We start from the raw sequence: 25,079 nt of genomic DNA, 5'->3' as shown, positions 1-25,079 counted from the left end.
CATTTATTCATTAAGACACCTTTTGTGGATATACCCAGTACATTGGTCTTTTTTTGTTGTTTTATTTGTGTTATGTTTTGAAAAGGGGAACAATTCCTATATTTACCTGGTTTTTGGGGCTTTTTTAGTTTTGTTTTTATTATTCTTCTCTCTGTTTATGTATCACTAAGAACACATGGGAGATCCCTTATGCACAGTGAAAGAAAGATTTAGTACATGGAATGAGTAAACACACAAAGGTAAAATGCTGTACTTTGCATCAGTAATTAATTGCTTGGTTAATGTGGAGTTACATAGCCTGATCCTGGTCAGAGTGCTGTGATTTTACCTTTCTGTGTTTCAAGATCAGACAGCACTGAAAAAAATTGTTCAAAATCGTTATAAATTAGGGTTTGTGCTCTAAAAGAAAAAAAAGGAAAATACTTTGTCTTGCAAAAGGGAGAAAAGCTTTATTCAGTGGACATTATTATTTATTACTGTTCTGGTTACATAGAGCTCATTATGCATTCTGCTCAGATGGGTAATCTCTAAGTCAAATCTGTAAACTCTATTGGTTGCTTCCTTTTTTTGGACTCAAGCTTGTTTGCTTATTTGCAGCCTAAAGACATTATTTAACTGCAAGTTAATTCATAGAGTTCCTGAATCTTTACCACATGTGTACTGAGCATAATGGACCTGTGTACCAAGAATTGGCTAAGATTTATTTCTAGTTCCCATCTCAATTTCCCAACACGTTGTCTAAAATTTAGATTAATAGTTTGCTAAAGTGTTACAATTCATGACTACTATCATATTGGAAACTCTCCTATTGTTCATGCAGCACTGGATCATCTATAGTAACTCATTCCATACAAAACCTAAGCGCAGCTCAGAGTAAATATTTTCTTAAATTCTTGGGAAAAACATTCAGCTCTTGTATCATCTGTCAAAAATCAGATTCTCAGAGGCTAGAAAGAGAAATCAGTATCCTAGAACCAAGGCATTTTTTCCAAGGACTCTCTTTTTTACTTCAAGTAAGGATATCAAGTTTGGGTTGAAAGCTCTAGATGTTATCAATATTGGTGGAAGTTCCTTTTGAGTGAATTATGAGGCTACTGTGATCCCTTACTTAGGATTGGTTAATTGTAAAACCATGGTATTTTGTTGGGGATTCAACAGGGAGGAAAAATAAAAAAAGCAGGGAGTTTTTTCATAATACCCATCCCTAAAAACAATACACCATGAGTTTCATTAGCTGTGCCTTTTTAAAATGTGACAAAACTCTTAAGATGTTAATATGCTTCTTCTTGGCTTTGCAGCACTCTCAACAATAACAACATCACTCGACTATCCGTGGCAAGTTTCAACCACATGCCCAAACTCAGAACATTGTGAGTAGTCCCACTGGAACTGGCTGCCATTTTTATCAGTCCAATATTTTTATTTTTTACCCCTATTAAGTTTTTCAGGGATCTGTAATTACATATACAGGCAAATCTAGCATAACCTCAAATAAAAAATATTGATGTGTCATGAGGCTGAGGAGCATGAAGTCTGTGTGTGTGTCTGTAGAATCTAATTCTGAAAGGTAAACCTAGAAAGTGACCCCAAAGCTACATGGGGCACAGGAGATAAAAGAGAAGTTGTATCCTTTTCCATCAACTTTTTTAGGATTTTAATGACTAAGTCTATAAAAACAGTTTCATGGCCTCTTCCCAAATGGGATTTCCATAATGCTGTATTCAGCCACAGAAAAGCTTCACCTTCTAACCAAAAAAAGATGAGGGCAGGGGGAATTCTTCTAACATGTTATAGCTATGTAGAGAAAAAAATTAATGTTTTTTGAAAGTCAAAAATTTGTTTTACTTTGAGCTTTTGAATGGGTCACATTTCATTTAGGAACATTGGAGATTCTTTGATTGACTGTCAGATGTGATAAATGGGAAATCTTTATGCTTTTATTACTGTACTGCTAGCAGACCTAATTAAACTAAACTGGCTTGCCAACATTCTTTGTAACATAAAATTACAGCATCATCCGGTAGTGCTATTATAATTAAAGTTGTGTCAGCATTTACAATAAGGTTCCCATTTTTAGAGGTTATGACTTTGACAGAGGAGCACTTCAGGCTTCTAAAACAAAGCACAGTGGAAATACTGTGTGTGTTTTAGTATGTTTATACTGACTACAATAAATCTAGATTATGTTGACTTTAGTTCAGAGACTCACTTTTAAACAAATATTCCAGTGAAGTGGGAATTAAATATGAATGGAATGTTTCTATCAGAGCTCAAGAGTAGCTGTTAGTGATAAAGAATTACTTTTGCAACAAACCCATGTTGGGTTGCATAATTGTTCTGAGAACAGTATGACTGTTCACCTGGGTGAGCATATGGCTTGTAACTGAAGAAACTACACACAGGTGAGTAGTTCTGTTGATTTCATAACAGAATTATAACTATTCTTGCTTGGACAAATACGAGAGTAGTTAAATAGTGCTGACTTTTGGTGACCTCAGGTAGATTTTGATAATAGAATTTCATTCTGTTCTTTCAGGCCCGAGTCTTGAAAACATGCAGTACTTTTTTCAAACTTTCAAATACAGTTTCTGTTTGAACCATAAAACACTTATTCAAATTCGCAATATTTACATTTTCTTTGGTTAGGATATTTTGTTTTCTGAAAATATATTTCGTAAACAAAATAAACTGGACACAGAGAATCCAGGATTGTAGCTGTAACATCCCATTTGCAGTCAGAATATGCTTGTATAACTGTACTGATTTCAGTGGCATTACTTCTGATTTACAATGGTCCTCATGCCTACAGCTGGCCACAGATTACACTGAAGGAGTGTGCTGTATGGTGAGCTGTATTTGCAAAGCACCCACCCAAGAATTAGTACAGGAAAATATATTGCCCTTAATTCCTACTCAGTGAAGGGGTAAAAAATGTTGGTTGATATTTTAGTTTATGTTGGTTACACATTTCATGTTGCTTTGCACATTTATTTTCAAATGGATTAGTTAGAGTCTTTGTCTACATTCTGAATTTCCTGCACTTCCTTTCTAGTTATTTAGTTAGGACTGAGCACATCAGCTAAAAAGGACCAAAATGGCATGTCTCTGTTATGGATGATTCTGAGTAATGGTTTGATGTATAGCTGTGGACATCCTTTTCGGTAGTGTAAGAAAATGTAAGAGCTAGGGAAGAGCAATTTTCTTAATTTAGTGGATACATTTGTCTGATATTTTATCAATGGCAAAATGCTTTTTGCCACTTGGCAAAGAGCCATGGTCTTGTGTCAGACCACACCAACAGAGACAACTTTCTTTATTCCATCACTTAAGCAAGTGAAAGTTTTCTTTTTGGTCTTTTAATTAATTTCAGGCATTGCTTAAAATGTAGATCCCTAGCAGCCAAAAGCAGCTAATCCCACTTTCTGCTGTTAAACAACTAGAGAGGAAATCAGAAAAGAGATGTGAAAGAAGGTGCTTTATATTGAGTTATTACTCTATCTTGTTCAGCAGAAAATGAGTATGACCTGTTAAAGGGACCTTTCAGGCTGTTTCTATAGAGACTAATAATGGCCAGACTTACAGATATATCTAATTGGAAACAAAATCTTTTATTAACCCCTTTTTTTGACATTATAGTATTACCACTCAAGGGCAATTTTCTTGAGATTTTTTTTTTGTCTTATTCACTATTTATGGAGATTTGGTCTAAAGATTCCCATGTCATCTTTCAAGTTTTTGTACATTTACTCCTTTGTTTTAGACAAGAAACAGAAAACTAGAGAAAAGTTAATTCTTTTTTTCTCCCAGTTAATTAGGCAAATGAAAAGTAGTTTTGCTGCTTGTATAGTTTTATTTATTAGCTTGTAACTCCCAGACTTTGAGCGGAAGATGTAAAAAGCTCGAACATTACGAACCGTTGGCGGTTGCGTTGATAAGTCGGTGTGCTGCCGAAGGGAGGGCTGGGCGAGCTGGCTGCGGTTCTGGCTGCTGTTGCTAACTGGAGGGTGTTTGGTTCCGTGCAGCCGCCTGCACTCCAACAACCTGTTCTGCGACTGCCACCTGGCCTGGCTGTCGGACTGGCTGCGGCAGCGGCCGCGCGTGGGGCTCTACACGCAGTGCGCCGCGCCCTCGCACCTCCGCGGCCACAACGTCGCCGAGGTCCAGAAGCGCGAGTTTGTCTGCAGCGGTAAGAGGAGCCGCGGGTCCCCCCTGGGCATCCTGCTGCACGTGCATGATCCAAGCACGAGTGCTTCCTGAGGAAAACCTAATCGATTTTATTGGTGCTTTGTGGGGGTGCTCGTGTCCTTGCCAGTTTTGTGCAAATATTGCGTTCGCATAGATTTTATAACCTTCTAAAATTGTAACTGTGCTGGACAGATACAGGAAATTAAATAAAAGGTGTACTGATTGAGAACATAAACCTCTTAGTAATCTGAGGAATTTTTTTTTAAACTTTAAAGATATCTACTTGTTGTTATTTTCCGTTTTTTAAATATTACTCTGAATCCCTAAGTAACTTTCTGAATTTTATCGTTAGGCTTTAATGCATAAGGTTATCTTTTGATATGGAATAATGAAATTACTAACAGTTCATTACTAATCACATTTTCTCTATTCAATTTTTTTCCTTTATTTGTATCTTCTAGATGAGGAAGAAGGCAAGTTTATCTTTCTTATTTAAATATTTTTACATGCAAATTGAAAATTTTCTGTAAATTTTGTCTACTACTTCAACTTTTGTCAAGAACATTAAAAACCTTTTGCAATATTGTTGTCTTTTCTGTGGTTCAGCAGGGCTTCTCCTACTGGTTGATTTTCTGCAAACCCCCAGAAGCCTATTGCCAAATATGCCAAAATTTACACAGATCTATGTTTCTAAAAGAGTTTTATGGAGAGCACAATGTTCTGTCCATATTAAGTAGCCTCTGACATCAAATTTGTCATCCTCACATGGCAAATGCCAACAGTATTCTTGCCACTAATTCTGCATTTATGTACATTTAAAAGGGCTTCTAACAAGATCATTTCATATATCTTACATTATAAATGTTATGGCTGTAGAGCCTAGAACAGTCAAGAACAGTTTTATAACTTGATCCTTATAGTTCTGATTATTAGCAAGGGCAATAACCATGTTTTCTCTCTGATTACCTGTATTTTTGTTCAGTATAGGTAGGTGAAACATTTCCTTCCTGGTAGTATAAAAAGAATAGTCTGTGTTACTAGATTTGATTATTGTTTATACTTAAGTAACACAAACATAAACGTGAAATCAAATTATTATATTGTAAAATTCTGTCTCATAGAATCATAGAATGGTTTGGCTTGGAAGAGACCTTAAAGATCATGTTCCAATTCCCCTACCATTGACAGGGACACCTTTCACCAGACTAGATTGCTCAAAGCCCTATCCAACCTGGCCTCAAAATCTTTTCAGCAATTTAGAACTTGGACAGTTGTTATATGAAGTTTTAAGTGGGAACAGCCCTGGCTGCAACTTACATTATCAGTGTACCCTTCCTATAATGTCATATTAATATATGACATTAAGTACTGTGAGAGAAATCTTAAGTTAAATTGTGGTTTCATAGTCAAGAAATTACTTTTTTTTCCTTGAGAATATCAAAACAGTCTCTAGCTTTTTCTAACTTAATGAAAAAAAGAAAGAAAAGGGTGTCATGCCTTTCTCATCTCTTTATGTCTTTCTGTATCATTATGACACAACTGTTCTGTATCATCAAATTGATAGAAGAATGAGTATATTAATGTATTATAAAATGTGCAGTCTATCTATTTGCAGGGAAATATAATAAGGCTTTTAGTTTCTAAAGCATACCTGAATATGAAATTATTAAGTTTAAATGCAATTAAAAATTTTGACTTTAACATACAACACTTAGAAATTAGGGGGAAACTCATATAAACTAGCCACCTGAGTTAATAAGAATGGCAGATTGTGGGAGGAAGTCTGCTATGCTAAAGCAGAGTGAGAGATGTGAAGTCAAAACTTTGATGTATTTTTGTGTGACTGAATGAAAATGTCATTAATGAATGAAAACTCCAAAATTGTGTATAAGCAGTACATAAATGAAGGACCATATTCAAGTAAATATTTGCAAAACAGAACAAAACTGGCAGGTCACATTCAGCTCATAGCAAAGTTTATTCATTTCTCTTGACCTGCATTTTTTAATACTATACAACATTCTGAAAATTAAATAAATTAGTAATCAGTTTTTAATAGCATACAATAAATAAGATATATCTGAAAAATGGATCACAGTCTTCTTAAATGACATGATTTTGAATGTCTGTTAAAAAAGTTGAAAAATTACATAGTGCTGTCACAGTAGTTGAGCATTTGTCTCTCGCCTCTCTGGGTTGTATCAACATGTTAGTATTAACTGTGTTTAAATAAATACAGTTTGGAAGTACTGATAGGCTACAATGTTTTAGAAGTTCAGCCATAAATTTTTCAAGTGTAAAATGTTGTGTTCTCCTTTGCAGGTCACCAGTCCTTTATGGCTCCATCCTGCAGTGTCCTGCACTGCCCTGCTGCATGCACCTGTAGTAACAACATTGTGGACTGTCGTGGGAAAGGCCTTACTGAGATCCCAACAAACCTTCCAGAAACCATTACTGAAATGTGTGTAATCTGACTTCTTTTCCATTAACTTACAGAAAACTTCTTTTTTCCTATGTATTAGTGTTTGTTATTTGTATAAATGTATGCATTGTATAGGGTAGGAATTTTGGTATATACCATCAACCTCAGATATAAAAACAAATATGCAGGTATATGAAAGCATTTAAGACCTTTATGCTATTTTATGAGTTATTTTTATATGTGCTACTCACACTTCACGAGTAAACTGCATTCTGAATTTGTTTAAGAAATTTGGGAATCCTTGCTCTTCTACAAGTGAATGCCTTTTCAGTGCAGACTCGAAAGCCTGTTGCCTTCAGGGTCACTTTCTGTGCTGCTTTTGGCTGAGATAGGATTTCTTCATAGTAGCTGGTATGAGGCCATGTTTTGTATTTGAAAAGAGTGTTGATAAAACAGAGATGTTCTCAGTACTGCTGAGTGCTGCTTACACAGAACCAAGGCCTTTTCTGCTCCTCACCCAACTCCACCAGAGGAGGCTGGAGAGCACGAGCTGGGAGGGGACCCAGCCTGGACAGCTGACCCCAGCTGACCCAAGGGATATTCCATACCAGATGGCAGCATGCTCAGCATGTACAGCTGGGGGGAGAACAAGAACTGTGAGAGGTTCAGAGTGATGGTGTGTGTCTTCCCAAGTCACTGTTACACATGGCAGAGCCCTGCTCTCCTGGAGATGGCTGAACCTGCCTGCCCTTGGAAGTGGTGAATGAATTCTGTGCTTTGCTTTGCTTTCTTTGCATGCAGCTTTTGCTTTACCTGTTAAATGTCTTTGCCTTAGCCCATGAGTTTTCACAGTTTTAACCTTCTTGTTCTCTCCCCCATCCTATTTTAGGGGGTGACTGTAGGGGGTGAGGCTTAGTTGCCAGTTGGGGTTGGGCTGCTCCACTCACCTTCAGTCACTTTATTCATCAGACTTCCTACTAGAGAGGCATCAGCAATCCACACCAGCAATAATGTGTTCTGCTTGAAGCAGTATCCTCAGGGGCTAATCTGAGGAGGCAAGAGTAAAATGTAGTCATTGTGTTAATAGCAGCTACCTTTGTAGGGAAGAGCATGGCACTGGTAGTGTCCCATGACATGTCATACACAAAAAGTGCTGCCAGGTCCTGACTGTAGAGCAGTCATAGCAAGGGTGCTGTAGGGCCCACAGTCTCCAAAAGCAGTGTGGCTGAGAGGTTTCCTACTGGGCACAGTAGGAAAGTTACTGCTGCATTGTCATCAAAAGATGAGCTTGCTGACAAGGTGGGCAGGGGCACAGCAACATGAACATTTTTTTTTTTTTTTTTTCTGGGATCAGCAGGGGCAGCGTTTTGGAAGGGAAGCTGGGAGTTCCCTTCAGGGAAATAGTGGGAAAGTGGCTGTGATGACCACCTGGTAACTGAGGTCTAACTAGAAGTAAATGAGCTGGAGAAAATATTCAGAATAAATAGCTTTTGAGTATTTCAATGATACAAGATGATTTTGAATGTTTAAAATCAGGGCTTTACAATGAGATTTTAATTGGCTTGTTGATATTTGACCTGTGGTTTTGAACATTAGAGGGTTGGTATCGTGGTTTCTTCTTAGGATGTGAATAATAATCCCATCTGTCAGTTCATTATTACTGTTGTTAATACTGACCTGGCTGACCCTACATGATCCAGTACAGTCATTCAGCTGTATAATACAAACACTTCTACCTTTCACCACACTCAGAAAAATCCCTCTGCTTACAAATAAAGTGACTCTTTCATAAAATCCATTCACAGTGGCCAGGAAGGCTGCACAGAACTTTTTTCTTTATTTAATGTGCTGTTTATAGATGTTTTTACTTGCATAAGTGCATCTATGTGCATAAAGGAAAAATATTGCAAGAAAGAAGTAGGGAGTACGTGTCAAATATTCCTCACTATATTCCTGGTGCTAACCACTGGATTACAGACACTGAAGACTGACTTTTTTACTGCTTTACTTTTCTTAAATATGTAAGAAATTCTCTTGAGTTTTAAGCATGGAATGATATGTTCTTCAGCAGTTTATTGTCCTGGAGAGTAAAAGTAAGCATGTAACAAAACCTTCAGTATTTGGCTAAGTGTTTAACAAATTGCAAACTGGTGCCCAGTGTTTCCTGCTAGGCTGGACATCATTCAGTTTCTAGTGTGACCTTTTTTCTCATTCTGAGATCCATAATCCATTAAAATAAAGATTTTGATGTGTGCTCTTATACATATGTACAGTATATATGATAGATTTTGAGTAACTCAGAAAAATAAGGTACAAGATATGATTTGAACCATTGGTAGGCTGACCTTATAGAGAGAAGAACACTTTCCTGTTGAGAGGAAGGAAGGAAGGAAGGAAGGAAGGAAGGAAGGAAGGAAGGAAGGAAGGAAGGAAGGAAGGAACTGAGTGGAAGAATTAAAGGATCATGTGTTTGCTGAGAATCACGGGATCATTTCTGCTTCCTTGTCAATATGTTGAAGAGGAGTTAAAGTTTTGACAAATACATTTAGCTGGTTATATGAAGAAAGCATTATGCTATACTATTGCTTTAATGTGAAGTAAACAATTAGTGATTGTTTGATTCTCAATTGTATGATTTTCATGGATGGGAGGTGGATTTAGCTTCATAGCACTAAAGAGAATGAGAGAGAAGAGGTTGGAAAATGAGTGGTTTATAGAGTGAAAAAGGTTTTACCAATAAAGAGGTGAGGAAAGACTGATAGTGAATCAAACCAGTACTACATCCTGGCCAGTGGCCCACATCAGTTGTCCCTAAAGGATATTTTGGAAACAGAAATATACAACTTCAGAAAAAAATATCAGTAGCGCAAATATTTTCTTAGCTCCCAAAATGTGTTGGCATTTCTCTGAAACTTGAAAATTTTCAGAGGTTTTGGGGGGAAAATGGGTTTGCCTTTAAATATCTAATCTGCTTTAGACCCTACTATGTTTGCATCCTCATGTTAAGATAATAAATTTTGGGGGTGGGGTTGTGCTCAAACTCTTCCAGTTTATAATACAGTTTTTTAAAGTTTCGATAATGTTCCTTTGTAGAGGTGAGGAAAATGCAGTCACATACCTAATTTGCTGTGTCACCTTCTATTTTGTGTGCCATCTTTATTCATCTCTTCTATGAACTAATGTTCCAACTACACTCAATCTTTTTGGATGCCAAAACCTTCCATGTCTTAATTAATCTACTCTTATTTCTCTGAATTACGTGTTTTGTAACTTTTTTAATCTTCAAAGACCAGACTTGAATACAATATTTCAGATGACAATGAATCATCCAGTTTTTATTAAGAGAATTTTAGTTTTCTTTCATTTTTGTTTTGCAGACTAATAATCACTTGTGTTATTTAACTGCCAATACATGTTTCACCATATTGTAACTTGAACTAGCCCTGCAGAGTCCTAGGCTTTTTTTTTTTCAGCTGTTACGATTTTGTCAGGAACAAGAAGTTGGTAAGTGTAATCCTGTTATCACATCCACAGACATTTCTAACATTGATCAGGTTGTCACATTTTAAAGCTGCTTTATGAAAGACTTCAGTCCTCTCTGCTTTTAACTAAATTTAACTTGCAGGAAGATTGTGACATTCCAGTATTGTTACCATACAATAAGTGTTTTAAAGCTTCATTTTTTAAAGCAGTCCTCTGCAACTGTTGCTTATAGCAACCCCTTGAGATTAGCTTGAAAAGAGTGATTGTATCCCACAGAATAATCTGTTTTTTCACTTAGTGAGGCGATAGTACCTGTCAGTATGCCAAGATGGTGGCTGGCAGTAAACACTTGAAGAGATGAGCCCGTGCTGTCACAGCAGCGTTGGGGATGCTGGGGAGCTGCTGAGCACGAGGCAGAGGATGCAGTGAGCTCTGTATTTCCACAATCACTACAGAGTTCCCACACACATGGCTTCATTACCTTAATCACCATTTTAAGCACATGCTTTGGCAGGAGCTCCCCAGTTCTCAGCGAGAGGGGGAAAGAGAAATGTGCTGGCTCCCTGTTGTTTTCTGAAAGATGTACAGGCTTTAACAGCCAAATTATTATTTATTCACTCATCTTTATGATACTACCAGATTCCTGTGCACACTGCAAGAAAATTAGCTCTATGCTTCCAATTTACCTGCACCAAAAATTGTCCTATCTTTTCAGTACTTTTTCTTTTTTGCCAGTCTTTTTCTGCATTTTCATCTGAACATTTCCTACTTTATTGATAGGGACATGAGAAAAATCCACAGTACTTTCAGATTCCCTTACTCTGAACATGTTTCTCTGCTCTTTGTTCCATGTTTGTGAGCTGCATTTAAGGAATCCAGTGCTGAGAACCACCAGATTGTCATATTGTGCTTCAGCCAACTTTGTGGTACACAAACACTTCTGGTCCTTATATCTTTCCATCCTTTTGTCTTTTCTTTATTGTATCTCATATAAATAATATTTTCCTGTGAAGCTGGCATAAAACTTTTTTGTCAGCCCTCCTTTATAGAGGTGTTTAAAATCTGATGACTTATTTTTGTGAGATTTTATTTTTCCACCCATTTCTTCCTCTTACTTATTTGTTCTTATATGGAGAGCAGGTTATTTTTAATAAGAATATAATCCATATTTACTTTTAAAAGATCCATAATTCCATTTTTTTTCCTTGAGGTTCTGTTGAAGTGTCTTCAACACATGCTCATGGTTTTGTGATATTTTACCAGGTTCTCTGTCCATTTCTGCTGTTCTTTCTCTCAGTGGAAATCTTGACCTCCATCAGCTCCTCAGTACCCTATGAAACATTGATTTCTTAACTTTGAAAAAAATGTTATTTGATCTGTTTCTGCACAAGAATACTTTGAATTCATTACATTGTCAGTCTGTTTGGGACAATGTTGTATAAAAATAAGCAGTATGAATAATAATGCAATTCTCTATTCTTTTGATAAATATAATGAAATCACAGGTTTAAAATGTATATTCCATGTAGACAATTGTATGCTTTTTTTTTTTTTTATAAATTAACTTGTATATAAATAGCAGGCTGAAAAAAAAAAACAAAAAAAACAGAACAACCTTTAAATGGAATATTGAATTTCTTAAGTATTATACATTGGCAGTTTCCATTGAAGAAAATTTTTCATGTTGAAGCTCTGAGTTATCTCTCTGTGGAAAAGTACAAGAAAAGTCTTTCTGTTTAGTCTAATATTGATGTTGTGACTTTACACTGCCTTGCTAGCTCTACTGTCTTGGAATGTTGTTTTAAACATTGGGAACTGTCTTGGGCTGGTGGCTGCTGCCCCTGTAGCAGAGCTGGCCAGGAGGGCATGTGCTTGGGCTGCCCTGCAGCCTCTCTGTCTCTGAGTTTGCTGTGGTAGCCTAAACCACTGCGAGAAGTAGTTAGCACTGGAAGCTGAAGTGGTTGAGGAACGAGCTGGCGCTCTGTGATGGTGGCAGCAGGAGGAGGCAGAGCCAGTTGCCAAAATGGTCTCTGACAGTGTAGTCAGATTTACTGGTGACTGTCAGGGTGCTGCTGAGCCGATTTTGTCATCCTCTGTGTCTGACTCCTCAATTGGTAGAGAAGTCAGCTGGCTGGAAGCACGAAGGCAGTCAGCAGGCAGTGCATTGTCTGCCAAGTGCCTCTTCGGAAGATGCCTTCAGAAACAGCACTGCTTATCTCCCATAGCTGCCAGTGAAAATGGGAGAAAAAAACATGTGGTGTCCTCTATTTTTCCCTTCTGTTTGATAAAGCTTGGAGCAAAATCCAGTATTCAGCATTTCAGTAAATGTAATTCTTAATCTGTATTGACTTAGTACAATTGTATCTGTGCCAGTTAAACCTTTCTCCAAAATTAGTCCCCACTTTATTATCTAAATAAACTCACAAACAGCCAAGTATAAATACCTAAATACTTCCTTCAGGAAGTATCCAATCATTGTGATAATACTGGAGAAAGAAATATTTCATATTCCATATGTATTTTAAAAAGAATTTGGTTGAGCACCAAAACTCCTCCAGTTCTAGTGCACCTATGAATTCTACAGAGAGCACAAAAATTAAAAGGGTGCACAGATGTACCTTTGCCTCTGATTCAAATGAATAGATTTCATACCATGAGTAACCTGCAGGAAACATTTTGGGAACTTAAAATTTTTCCCATAGATCTGTTATTTTAATGTCTGTATTGTAACATTGTGAGGCAAATTACAGTGCCCATAAATACTATGAATGCTCTTCCAACTTTTGTTATTTAGTATGTCTTACTTCAGCCTTTTTTCATTGACTTAAGAAAAGCACAATACATTATTCATTAATTCATCTCAAACATCATAATTTGAGTTGGTTTAGATTTTTTGTTTAAACCTCTCTCCTTTTACAGAAATTTTTAGGAGATACCCTTTCATTGGCTGTTCAATCTGTTACACTTAACCAACTTAAGTGGTCTCACACACCTAGTGCTTTCCTCCTTTGTCATGCAGTTCATGTATTAAAGGCATTAAATGTCATTATGGTTCAAAACTATTACTTTAATTGGTGCTATAAATTATAGCCTTTCTAATGGCAATAGCATTTATCAGCCTTTATGCCAGCATTCATTCCACATTTTAGTTTTTCACCACTGTTAATCTCTTTTCGCTTGGTTTAATTTCAAGATTCACCTTCTGAAAATTCTTTGAGAATGATCGGCAGAAATAATTCTGATTCCCTTCAAATAGAGACTTTTCTTGGCACATGTTCAAACAGACTGTGAGAAACCCTACAAATAGTAACTCAGCAGCAATTCTATTAATTGTACTGGTACCTTATCCCAGAATGGTGTGACAGGCTCTTATTTCAAAAGAGGCCAAAACGCCATTAATGAGCTAGATCTACCTTCATGAAAATGCTGCTCTTGTATTCTTCTGATCTTCTTTTCTCTTCCATGGCTTGAACCTGTCAAAGTGGTTCTAAAACTTCTTTCCTTACTGTAATATTATGCAGAAATGAAAATAAATAGAGCTGCAGTAAGTGTTTCTGAGAGGTGGTGGAGGGGAAGCGAGGGAAGGACTGCCTGCACTGATGACCATAAATGTGTACAAATGATGATTATTTAAGGGAAAAGAACATGGAATTAAATTGATTGTTCCTTCCCTTTTTGATATTAAAAAATCATTAGTCAAAGGAAGGACTTAATTAAATTCTTTTTCTTGTTCAGAAGGGCAGCAGTCACTACAATGGCGTTTAGTGGAGGAGGGAGGTTTGCTGGAGGGAAGGATGACTGGAGGATTGCCACTGTTAAACAAGGAACAGTTGTATTGATAATTCTAGCCTTTGTAATGGGAAGAAAAGACCCTAAACCACATAATATGTGAAATGAAAAGGAAAATAGGAGTCAGGAATTTTAACATTACACCTTCACAATCCAGTGTACTGAAAAGCCCCTGACTTCTCATTACTGTGGCCTTCAGGATAGTTTTTATTTCATGTGAGTGGAGCTTAATGCTTGAATACCAAAAGAAGAAACTGTACAGTTGTTTCATGACAACATTATTTACATTTTCCATGAGTTTCTTAATTTTTTCCCTCAGTCTTGTCTTATCTTGCCATCCTGATTTCTAGCTATTTTTCTTCACATTTTCATTTTGCTATCTCATTCTTTCTTATACTTTGTTTTCTTAAGTGTTGATTAATGATTGTGTGTTACGCCAGGCACTCAACTACATCTTTGTGAGCTGTGTTTGAAATTAAGCAGGATTAAAAACTCCTGAGATTGCTTCTCACAGTAACACTCAGATTATATTAAAGGAGAAAGGAGAAAAAAGGAAGTGAAAGGAGAGAAAGAAGAAAAAGAAAAGAGTGGAAAGGAAATGAGATCAGACAGAACTGATTTTGACAGATGGACTTAACCAAGATAAACTGATCTGATCACACTGCAGACACTGGGGAAGTGCTTTGCATACATGAGGAGTTTTATTTGAGTACTGGGACCTCTGTGTCTGTATCTTTCCCAGTGACACTTGGCATGTGTACAGTTTCACTATTTCTGTTGTCTTTTAATATTAATCCTTAGATAAAGGTCCAAGGTACAGCCTTAAGTAGAAATTGAACAGAGAGACTCTTACATCAAGATGCCAAGATACTTGTAAGGATGACCCCTTACAGAGAAAAATCACCTGGAGAGGTGACTTTGGGCACATTTATTGAAGACATTTTAAAGAGCCTCATAGCAGGAAAGCTCTGAAACATCAGTGATAGGGCACTTTTCTCGAGTTTTAACAGCTCAGAGAATGATTTGGCTATCTATGTAGCAGGACAGAAACAAAAGCAAACCCTGCATCTCTGTAGATTGAAAGGAATGAGGAATTCTGTAAAGAGGATGCAGTAAGTTACATAGCATTAAATTCATGATTGGTTTTCTGAGTTTGGTTTGTGTTTGCTTTTTAGTTTAAATCAAAACATTAGTCTTCTTAGGACTTGGAATGTCAATTCATACACGTGATTTACCTCTTAAACAGTTAAGCCATCAGCCAGAATCTTGCACATCCAGCAAGGTTCTGGAAGGGTTTTCCAAGCTGTCTCTATATATGCATATATTTTCATAATCACTGGTCTTTATAATACATTGCTTTTTAGTGCTTTTCAAGAGTTCTCTATAACTGTTTCTTCTGGTTTTGAGCAAATACGTATTAACCTTCTGATGTTACCTAAAATGCGTAACTCTCTTTGTTCTCACTATAAAATATTTCAAAATAATTTTTCTTATGGCTCTTTTTGGCACTTTTCTGTTTTATCAAGATCTTTTCTTAATTGCTCCCATAACAAATGCTGACAGCTGTGCCACACTCCAAAGATATGTTGTTAATCTTATATTTTATTTTCATACATGGTTCTTCACTTGCATGTGTCAAGTGAAAAGATGATGTCTACTTATGGTTGAAAAGTTAAATTAATTAATATAGCATTCATTTGCTTATGAGTAGTGATATGTACTTTGGTCAGTAGGAAGCCAGAAAACTCTCAGGCTTTGAATTCTCAGAAAGTGCTAGATTAAAATAAAGTGTGTTAAAAGACACATAAGTAACTAGATGCCCCTTAATAAATTCATGTGGTCTGGCTAATATTTTCTCAGCTCTTATTCTAACATTCAAAACTTTTGAACAACTTTATGTAATTGTCCTGATAGTAACATATATATATTATATTTTATATATATATATATATATATATAAAATTATATATAACATATTATATATGTTTGTCTCAAACTGTACTACTTGGATAGCTAATCCTGCCTGCTTAACACACTCAAGAGAAATGATTTGTCATGCTTTTACTCAAATATCTTCCTAATCTGAAAATTACTATAAATCATGTGGCTTTTTAGTTTTTGGAAAACAACAAAAAAAACAAAACAAAACAAAACAAAAAAAAAAAATACACCAAAAAAAACAGTTTTTTCTTTTGAGTTGTCAGATGTTTTTGCACATATAGCATCTAAGCTGTTCTTTATTAGCCTATGTTCCGTGCTGCCATTGTTCATGTCCTTGGATTTCTTCATACCCTTGTGTCCTATCTTGAAAACCAATTAAATTCAGACAACAGGATAGTTTCAGGAGTCAAGAGAGCATAGAGACACAGAACAAAAGAACTGGACAAGAAACATATGAAAGCAGAGCTGGTCTCCAGACACTGCCAGTAGGTACTGGGCAGCTTGAACACTATTCCACCTCTCAGGGTTTTGTGCAATTTTCTTGTGGGTGTTAAGTAGAAGAGGCACCTTGATGGACCTCTGATGCTGCCAAGGGAAAGAAAATAACTCAAGCATAGAATAAATGAATATTTTATACCACAGAAAGGGAAGCTGGAGAAGGCCCAGTCGCTTTTCCAGAAATACCCTCTTAGATCTCTTGACAGCTGTGCCACACTCCAAAGGTGGTGTTAATCTTAGATTTTATTTTCACACATGGCTTTTCACTACTGATTACTTTTCCTCAGCAATTATGTGAGCAAAGTAATTTAAAAAGAAACTATGGATACTGACTTTTCAGTATTTTGTGTTTTGTCATCATTCAAATATTTCTTCGTCAATTATATTTTTACATACATAATAAAGTAAACAATACATATTCTCAGTTAAAAAACTTTTGTGGCAAATTTTTAGTGTAAGACCACCTATTATTTAGCCTATAGTTGAGGTAATGAGGGATCCTGTCACCCTGTTGGTCTCACACAATGGGGGATTTTCAAGGTAGTGTTTCTGCTCTCTTAGGACAGGTGGACAGGTCCCTGCTTATGGTGAGCCAAGAGTTTAGCAGGATTGTATCTGTTTTTTGGTGACTCACCTGGACAGCTTGACTAGGTTTGGTAGTGTAAGAACTCTCATCAAAAATGGGCTAATTAGAGAGACTGGGTGACTCAGGCTAATTGCACTGGAGCCACACTGACAGAAGCCAAAGTACTAAGCAAATAATTATTTAACAAGTGGTGTATTTTGCTACAACCTGAGCCTGTAACAACAGAGGAATGTCAAGCCCATCATCATTAGTGATGCTCTAGAGTTCAGAGCATGAGATGGCCTTTTCTGTAATGAAATGCAGGTTTGAGACTTGCTTTTGAATAAATGCAATGAATTGTTTAATAGCTTTAGAATTGCAGTTCTTATTACTTTCTTGATGTAATGCAGACTAAGGAGTTGTCTGTCATTTAAAATCAATCCCCTGAGGAAATATTTGATAGAACAATTAGACTGGATGTTAACAGTTTGGCAAGCTTTAGGGCAACATTGACAGTGATTCTTTATATACAAATATTTGGGAAACTGTCAAACAGATTTATTAATACACAGACTTAGAGCCTGAAAGTAAGAAATACAAGTAATGTAGTCATTTAAAATACATCTTTTGTTTTGTTAGATGTGGATGATAACACAGGTTTCAACAGAATCTTCTGCTGCTAAGGCTAGAAGTGACAGTTAGTGGATTTAAGCACTCTAGAGGTGCAGTTATGGAGTACAAAAAAGGTACTTTGTTTAATAGCCTTAAGGATTCCTCTAGCAAGGGAGATCATTACTGTTTCCTTATTTTAAAAACAAACAAAAAAAGAAAACCCAAAAGCTGGCAGATGTTGCATGTGATGAGAGATGTGTTGGCTGCATATTTCAGTTCTTCAGATTCAGGAGCTGTACTAAACCCCATCACTGAAATCTATTTTTTGGTTTTTTGACAGCTGTTTTTGCCATTTACTTTAAAAGCAGATGGGGAAAATGCAAAGAGCTGTCAATTTTATTACCATGTATAATCAGCATCTGTGCAATACATCAGACTCATTTCACAGCTTACACTTTGTCTCTCTAGTAAAATTCTTTTGGGATTTCTTAACAACTTTCTTGAAAGACTTTTTGTAAATTAGGAGATACTGGAATTAAGAGTCTCGATTAATTAACTGCTAAAGCCACTATTCTGTCATCTTAATCAAGATGTTATGTTCTGATTGTTTAATTATAAAATATATGTCTAATTTACTCCTCCATGTTCAAATTCACATTTTCTTAAGCAAGATGTTTTACTTTTTTTCAGTATTACAGAATGTATTTTATACATCTCTGATCTCTTTAGGTGCAACACATCTCTGTGAATACATTTTTACCATTCTCTACTGAGAGGGCTTAGTATCTTGTATCCCATCTGCATGATATAAAGTAAAAATGATTCTGTAGAGAACAGGGGGTTCTCCATTCTCAGAGTGCCCTCTTTCCTGGTGCAGCAGTCATTCACAGAAATGACTTTTTATGGTGGGAAAATGAGCTAGTTGAAAAGTGTCAGTATAAATAAGCGTGTTGTCTGTCCCTGTGAGCGCGGGAGCAGTAATCAGTAATGGTGTGCTGCAGGCTTGTGGTACAGAACAGCATCCTCCTGGAAAGTGTCAAGTGATTTACATGTCACAGGCCTCTCTGGGGACCATGTGGGAAGAATCTGTCTGCTGGCTGGGGACCTGCTTCGATTTGATTTGATTAGGTTGGAAGTCACAACTGCAGGAGCACCTTTGTTTCTTCGAATAGTAAGTGGTTGTACATTACAGTGTCTGCAGTGATAAGCAGAGGGGAAAGATTTCCAAAGAGAAATGTTCACAGTACATTTTCTAAATAGGAGTGATGAGGAAATAGTCTTCAAAAAAAGGTTTCAACTAGTTTGGCAGCATTAAAAGACAGCAAAACACTTATGTATCGATGCAGGCCTTCTTTGAAGTGAAACACTAAAAGGAGATGGAGGCTTAATATTAAAAGCATTAATTAGTGTTTGTGTGGTGGTGGGCAGAGTAGTTTTTTACATGGGGCAATGCAAGCTTTGATGAAGAGTGTACTTAACTGTCTTCCTCCATTATCTTAGCTTATTAAATATGCTACTAAAATTGACTATGACTTTTGAAAAAGAAACCACCAAGGCACTGCATATGATACATAGATGCTCATTTATAAGAAAAAAAAGACTTCTGGAATGACTTTGAAAGGAGCTGTTGTGAACAAAATTTAATATAAATTTTATGGAAAAATAATGGCAAGCTTTTTTGTTGTTGTTCTTTGGTGACATAACACAACTTATGGCCAAGTCATTTTAAAGGACTTAATGGCTGACTTTTTCTGTAATTGATAACTACAACCCATCCTATTCCAGAATGAAAAATATTTCATTTAATACAGGGCATTAATATAAAGGAGATTTTAATTACTACGGGTTTTATCAGTAGAATGCAAATTTCCTTTAGATATTAGTCTATCTCTACTTTGTGACTCGGGAATATATCTAATTAGATTTTCTCTGGAATAGTGGATACAAATTTACACTCTGTGAAATTCAGCTGATTCTATGAAGATAAAACAGAAATTAGAGGATAACAAAGCTTGAAAATGTGGGTTTGATTTGCTTTCTTTACAGACAAAGTGGGGTAGAAAAGATTTTTCTTCTGTGTTTGTAAAAGCTTATTCTTCCTGTCTTATGTTAATCTCATTTTCTAAAATATTATGTGTTTCTCTGCCTACAATTCGGCTTAAGTTAAGACATACTTAGATGATCCTTCTAAAACAAATCCTTCATCCAGAAGAGCTTGTAAATATATCCCTGAGCTGCACATTCTGTCTGCTAGAATGTAAATCTCACTAAAAGGAAATTTTAGGTAAAGTTGACATAAACTTCTTTTTCATATCCACCAGTGAATTGGTGCTAGAATTGGTAGGAAATTACCTCAGAAATATGCTGTAGCAAGACTTCTTCGAGTTTTGGACCCATGTAATTTGTAGCCAAATTGGACAGCAGTAAATGAAATCTGCTATTCCATCTTCTCATGAAGAATGGCCTGCATGGATCTTGTGAGGTACTTCAGTTTATAGAACTAATATGTATTTTCAATAAGGAGAATAAACTGGAAAATACACTGTGTCCTAATTTAATGCTAGACCTTGAGCTGCATGCCTTATCCTACCTAGTTAAGATCATTTTATGTTTAAAGATATGTGAATGCAGACTGGAGCCCCTCCAGCACTAGGCTACGAATCTCTACCTCTTGGACTAACAGGCAGCTTCTATAAATGAGGTTTGTGATAGCCTCAGGTGGGAGCATTGCTACTGCAATTTCTCTTTACCATATACCCAGAAGCATTTTTCCTTCTCTGGCAATCCAAGACCTCCTCTCTATTATGGCTTAATCCTTCCCTGTCCTTTTTACCACCCCTCTCCTTCCCAGTCCTCTGCCTATGCCTTATGTGTTTCCCTGGGCAAGATAATTCTTTGGCTGGTTTTCAGAGCTCCACATCTGATCAATGTCAGGTTAGGCTATCCCTAGTGGTTGGAAACAGAGTGTGTAACAGGAATGGATGGATGGCAACCATGCTCCTCATGGCTGGGTTAAATTGGTTTTTCAACTCCTTACAGTTACTAAAATGAGGAAGTTTGATTATCTGGAGGGTTTACTTTCCCTGATTTAGCCACCTGAGTGGAAAAACTATCTTAGCTGATAACCATCTTTATTTTCTGGGAGAACTAAGCTAAAATTTTAATGTAAGGACAGAAAATACTTGAGTGTGCCCTAACTTGGTATTGGCCTTAATTTCAGCAAGTGTTTGCTTTTTCAGGTGCTGGCCTTTTGCATCTAGTCTAGTGTAGAGGAGAGATGTGATCTTGTTGCTTTTGTATCCTGTCAGCATTCTGATGCAAAATGTGTTTCATGGGTCCAAAAGTCTCAGCCAAGCAAAGAGTATGAATGAGTTGATGGAAAAAGTTTTCCATCTTGTGCCATAGGATTACCTTCAGTGTTTAAAATATGCCTGAAATCTACAGCAAGGTGACAATATTTTCCTGAAAAGGACTAAAAGAGTTGTGATGACTTGAGATATTCTTCGTCTAGAAGATTTTTCTGGAACTTTTGGGTTTTTTTCTTGAGTTCATCATAAGCCATTCAACAACAAATTCTGCTAAATTAAAGCATGTCTATACCATGATCGCTTGAGAAACTTTACAAAAAGAAACAGTCTCTGTTAGAATATTTTCTTGGAAAAGCTTACTCAAAATATATGAGTTTATTATTTATACTGCACACACACAGACTCATATGTCTCAATCAGAACTAAAGTGAAACAGAAGACAGTTGAAAGGACAAGAATGAAAGGAAAAAATAGGCAAATTTTTCTGCATCTAAATTTAAAAAGGCTCTTTCACCTTAAATTCTGGGGCAAGGTTCTTGTGAGTTAGAATAATGCAGTAAACAGGTCTGCATCTGCATTGATTTCCCATATGCAAATTGCTTCCATCAGGAAATTCACACTTTATAATATGAGAATTTGCAATTGTAGTCACTATACATACAAAGCAAGCATGGCCACTAACATTAGCTACAAGTTGAAATTTAAATGCTTGTTTAAAGAAGTGTGGTAGTATTATATCTTAAAGAAAGTATTTTGTGTACAGTATTTAAAGAAATTGTGTGCATCTTTCAAAAAATGGCAGTTGCCTTTTTGCAGGTAGCAACGTGTATTATTTGGTCTGTAGGAACATTCATCTTCCCATTCCTATGGTTTATATATTACAATTATTTCACAGAAATCTTTAGGCATTTCTGAATAAAAATATGAAAATTGCTATATGTGAATAACACAAAAGTAAAAAAAAGACTAAATCTGCATTGAAATTTTTGATCTTAAATTTTAGAAAAGTCTTGTATGCTCTGAAAATAAATTTTCTTTAAATATAAAATCAAGATTTGGTTTTAACTTACAATATTACTCTGTACAGGTTAAAATGTTTGGCTGGTTGATTGGTGCGGTGGTTTTTTTGGGTTTTTTTTTATTTTGTTTGGTTTTGTTTGTTTTTTCTATTTTTTTTTTGGTTATGAAAGAAAAATTATATACTGAAAAAGAAAGAAGTTGTCTTCTTTGTTGAAGTCTATTCCTTCTAGTTTCTTATGGCTTTAGATACATTTTTAGCTTGGGGGTTGCATTTTTAAATTGTTGCTATTCTTTTGCAGACGGTTAGAACAAAATTCAATCAAGGTCATTCCTCCTGGAGCTTTCTCCCCCTACAAAAAGCTTCGAAGAATGTACGTACCAAATAACACACACACACACATATATATATATATATATATGAAGATAAAAAACAAGTCAAGATGGTAAAGGGAAACTGCAGCTAATATGTGAGCACTTAGGAAAATTTGACTGCCAGAAGGTAAACTGAAATTGTAGCCTTATTATTGAGACTATATAGCATCTTTGTCATATTGATAATAATTGAGGTTTTACCAAACATTGAAATTGTTTAATGTGGTTCTGTAAAGAAGCAATATGTTACTGTAGTGAAAAAAAAAGAGAGTTGAGACTGTATAGCTCTGGGGTTGTAGCAACCAGAGGATTTTTCAAAAAATGCACTTAAGCAATTAGGAAAAGTAAATATTTTGTCCTTTTTTTTTTTTTTTCAACTGTTTTGAACTATTTTTAACTATGCATTTTGTTTCAGTGTACTGCAATTTTAATGGTTTTGTATTAAAATTATTTGGCAGTGTCTCATGTAAATATTTCAATTTCTCTCTCCCATTCATGCTTAGTTCTAATTGTATATTATCTTACAGTCCATAACTTTGAAAATAGCTTGAATTAATTAAGTCAAATTTTGTTTCAGTGACTTGAGCAATAACCAGATCTCTGAAGCAGCTCCAGATGCTTTCCAGGGCTTACGGTCCCTCAATTCACTGTAGGTATCTGTTTGATCTGTAAACAGCAGAAAATTTCTCATATTCTTATAGTGAGATTATTTTGTCTGTTCGGCTCCTTGAAAAATTTTTCTATGAATTCAATCAATTCTGAAAGTTGTAATAATAATTTCAGAATGATAGTGATAATTGAATATCTTTTACAGTTGGACAGTAATAATGTATGGATTTTTTTAATAACTATGTTCATGGCAAAGAGTTGAACAAAACCAAACATGTCTTTCATTCCTCAGTTAGCTGTTGTTGCAAACAGCAAATCCAGTTAGCAGGGTCCCTTGGTATGCCTGTAATCAGAGAGGTGCTGATTCTGCAGAGAGCTCTTGGGGTTACACACCTTTTGGGAAAGTGTGTGATCCTGCTGCCTCGCAGCACCACAAGGATATTGCAAGTATCAAGTGGTTGTTATTAAGTTCCTTTCAGGAAAACGGGAATTTCTCTGTTTTTTAAGTCAAAATCCCATAGCATGTGCCTTTCATAATGGTAGCTTTGCTTGCTTTGTTTCCTGGTACAGAGTCCTCTACGGCAATAAAATCACAGAACTTCCAAAGGGCCTATTTGAAGGACTCTTTTCTCTGCAACTGCTGTAAGTATTTTTTTTTTTAATTTACTCTATTTTGGGATCATTCAAAAGGGTAAATATGATGAGAGATTTATACCAGAAGAAGAACTGGCAGGAAATCCCACATGTAAGATCAAAGTACAGTAAAACCAAATTATGCTAAAACCAAAATAGTCAAGACTGTTGTAGGCCAGCTTGCCATTCATCCACAAATGTTTCAGCCTAAGATGATTAAAATGAAATTATTCTCCTGTGTGGAATTTCTAAGGATAAAACTCATAAAGATATGATAATGTATGTAAATGGCAAATAGGATGTATATAGTTGTGTGGGAACCATAGAAGGAATATTTGTGTAGTTTAAAAGGGAAAATATATTGTGGAAATGCTATGCAATTGCATTTCTAGTTGTAGCCATGAAGGAACAGTATTGCACCACAGTTTCGTTGATGACTTCTCATGTTTTCTGACACCCTGTACAATTCTTTGAATCTGTGAACTCGAGCTGCTACTTTGTTTAACACTTTGGAAATTTCCACATGTAACCTTTTAAACCATTGCTGTTGAGATTTTATACTGGAATAAGGAATGTCTGGTTAAAAGTTTATTAAGGATTGTCAACATTTAGCATAAGAGGCTGTGCAGTAGGTGTACAGTGTAAAAGAAATGTGTTAAATAGACCAGGAAAGAACAATGGTGGTTTTGAAAGAGCTTGTCCCAGAATAATTGACTTGTTGAGTTAGAGTCTTCTTAAAGATTTTAAAACATATTCACACATGCTTAGAATTATCCAATGTCCAGACTTCACCATGAGGTGGTTGGCATAATGTCTGTTACTAACAACTAATTGAGGATGGCAAAACAGTAAATATATAAAAAGAAAATTCAAGTTCTAGCACCACCTAGAGGTTTGCATTTTGATTTACTTTAGTCATAAAAATAGTGTAGTGTTGGACAGGATATGCTTTCCTGTTTTCCTTTAAAGATGTTTTAGCTATAGAATGCATTTCAGATCTGGGGGGGAAAGAAAAAAAAAAAAAAAGTAAAAGACCTTTCTGAACTCTCACATCCATATTAAAAATGTCCATATCTTAATGTGGATTGTACATTGGTAGTATATTACATTTAGGTCTAAGTAAATTTCTACTTGTGTGGCAAAACGTTTTATCAGAGCATTAGTTTCCAAATCCACCATTTCATTCAATTTCTGGCTCAAAATGGAAAGAAGTAAAAAATATTTGGTTATAAAAATGCATCTAATGGAATGGCTTTTTTTTTCTCTTCAAAAGGACTTGGTTTAGATTGGCTTGTTTGTTTTAACACTAAAAGTCTGGGAGGTGCAGGGAAGAAAAGGTTCCCTTTGAAGATGCAGAGGAGAAAGGATCCAAGACAGATTTGGATATATTCCATGCCACCAGTTTTTACTACAACTCTGTTAATGTGGCAGCATGCTGATTAGTAACATATAATTAAAAGTGCCACTGCACATCTCTTCCAGCTAATGAACACAGTGTTCAGTTCCTTTTTTGTTTGTTTATTTATTTGGCAAGAGAAACTAGTTTTCTTTGAATATACTTGATTTTTTAGGCTTGTTTCTTTGCACAGTACACAAATGCCACACAGACATTCTACCAGCATAAAGAAGAAATGTGATTTTA

The 25,079-nt window shown here is 35.9% G+C and overlaps 1 protein-coding gene across 5 annotated transcripts in view; it reads left to right on the top strand.

The window, feature by feature from the left end:
- The window catches only part of SLIT2 (slit guidance ligand 2), a 247,077-nt gene that overhangs the window by 154,457 nt on the left and 67,541 nt on the right, over positions 1–25,079 (top strand). For all 5 annotated transcript variants that reach the window (XM_056490469.1, XM_056490467.1, XM_056490466.1 and 2 more), the window contains exons 7-12: positions 1,299–1,370; positions 4,023–4,186; positions 6,508–6,646; positions 22,123–22,194; positions 22,773–22,844; positions 23,375–23,446. In XM_056490469.1, the coding sequence (XP_056346444.1) occupies positions 1,299–1,370; positions 4,023–4,186; positions 6,508–6,646; positions 22,123–22,194; positions 22,773–22,844; positions 23,375–23,446 (591 nt within the window). The remainder of the gene's footprint in view (positions 1–1,298; positions 1,371–4,022; positions 4,187–6,507; positions 6,647–22,122; positions 22,195–22,772; positions 22,845–23,374; positions 23,447–25,079) is intronic.

This window comes from Oenanthe melanoleuca, chromosome 4 (assembly GCF_029582105.1).
Source record: "Oenanthe melanoleuca isolate GR-GAL-2019-014 chromosome 4, OMel1.0, whole genome shotgun sequence".
In the NCBI taxonomy this organism is placed as follows: Eukaryota; Metazoa; Chordata; class Aves; order Passeriformes; family Muscicapidae; genus Oenanthe; species Oenanthe melanoleuca.
This window is presented reverse-complemented; position numbering and strand designations above follow the sequence as displayed.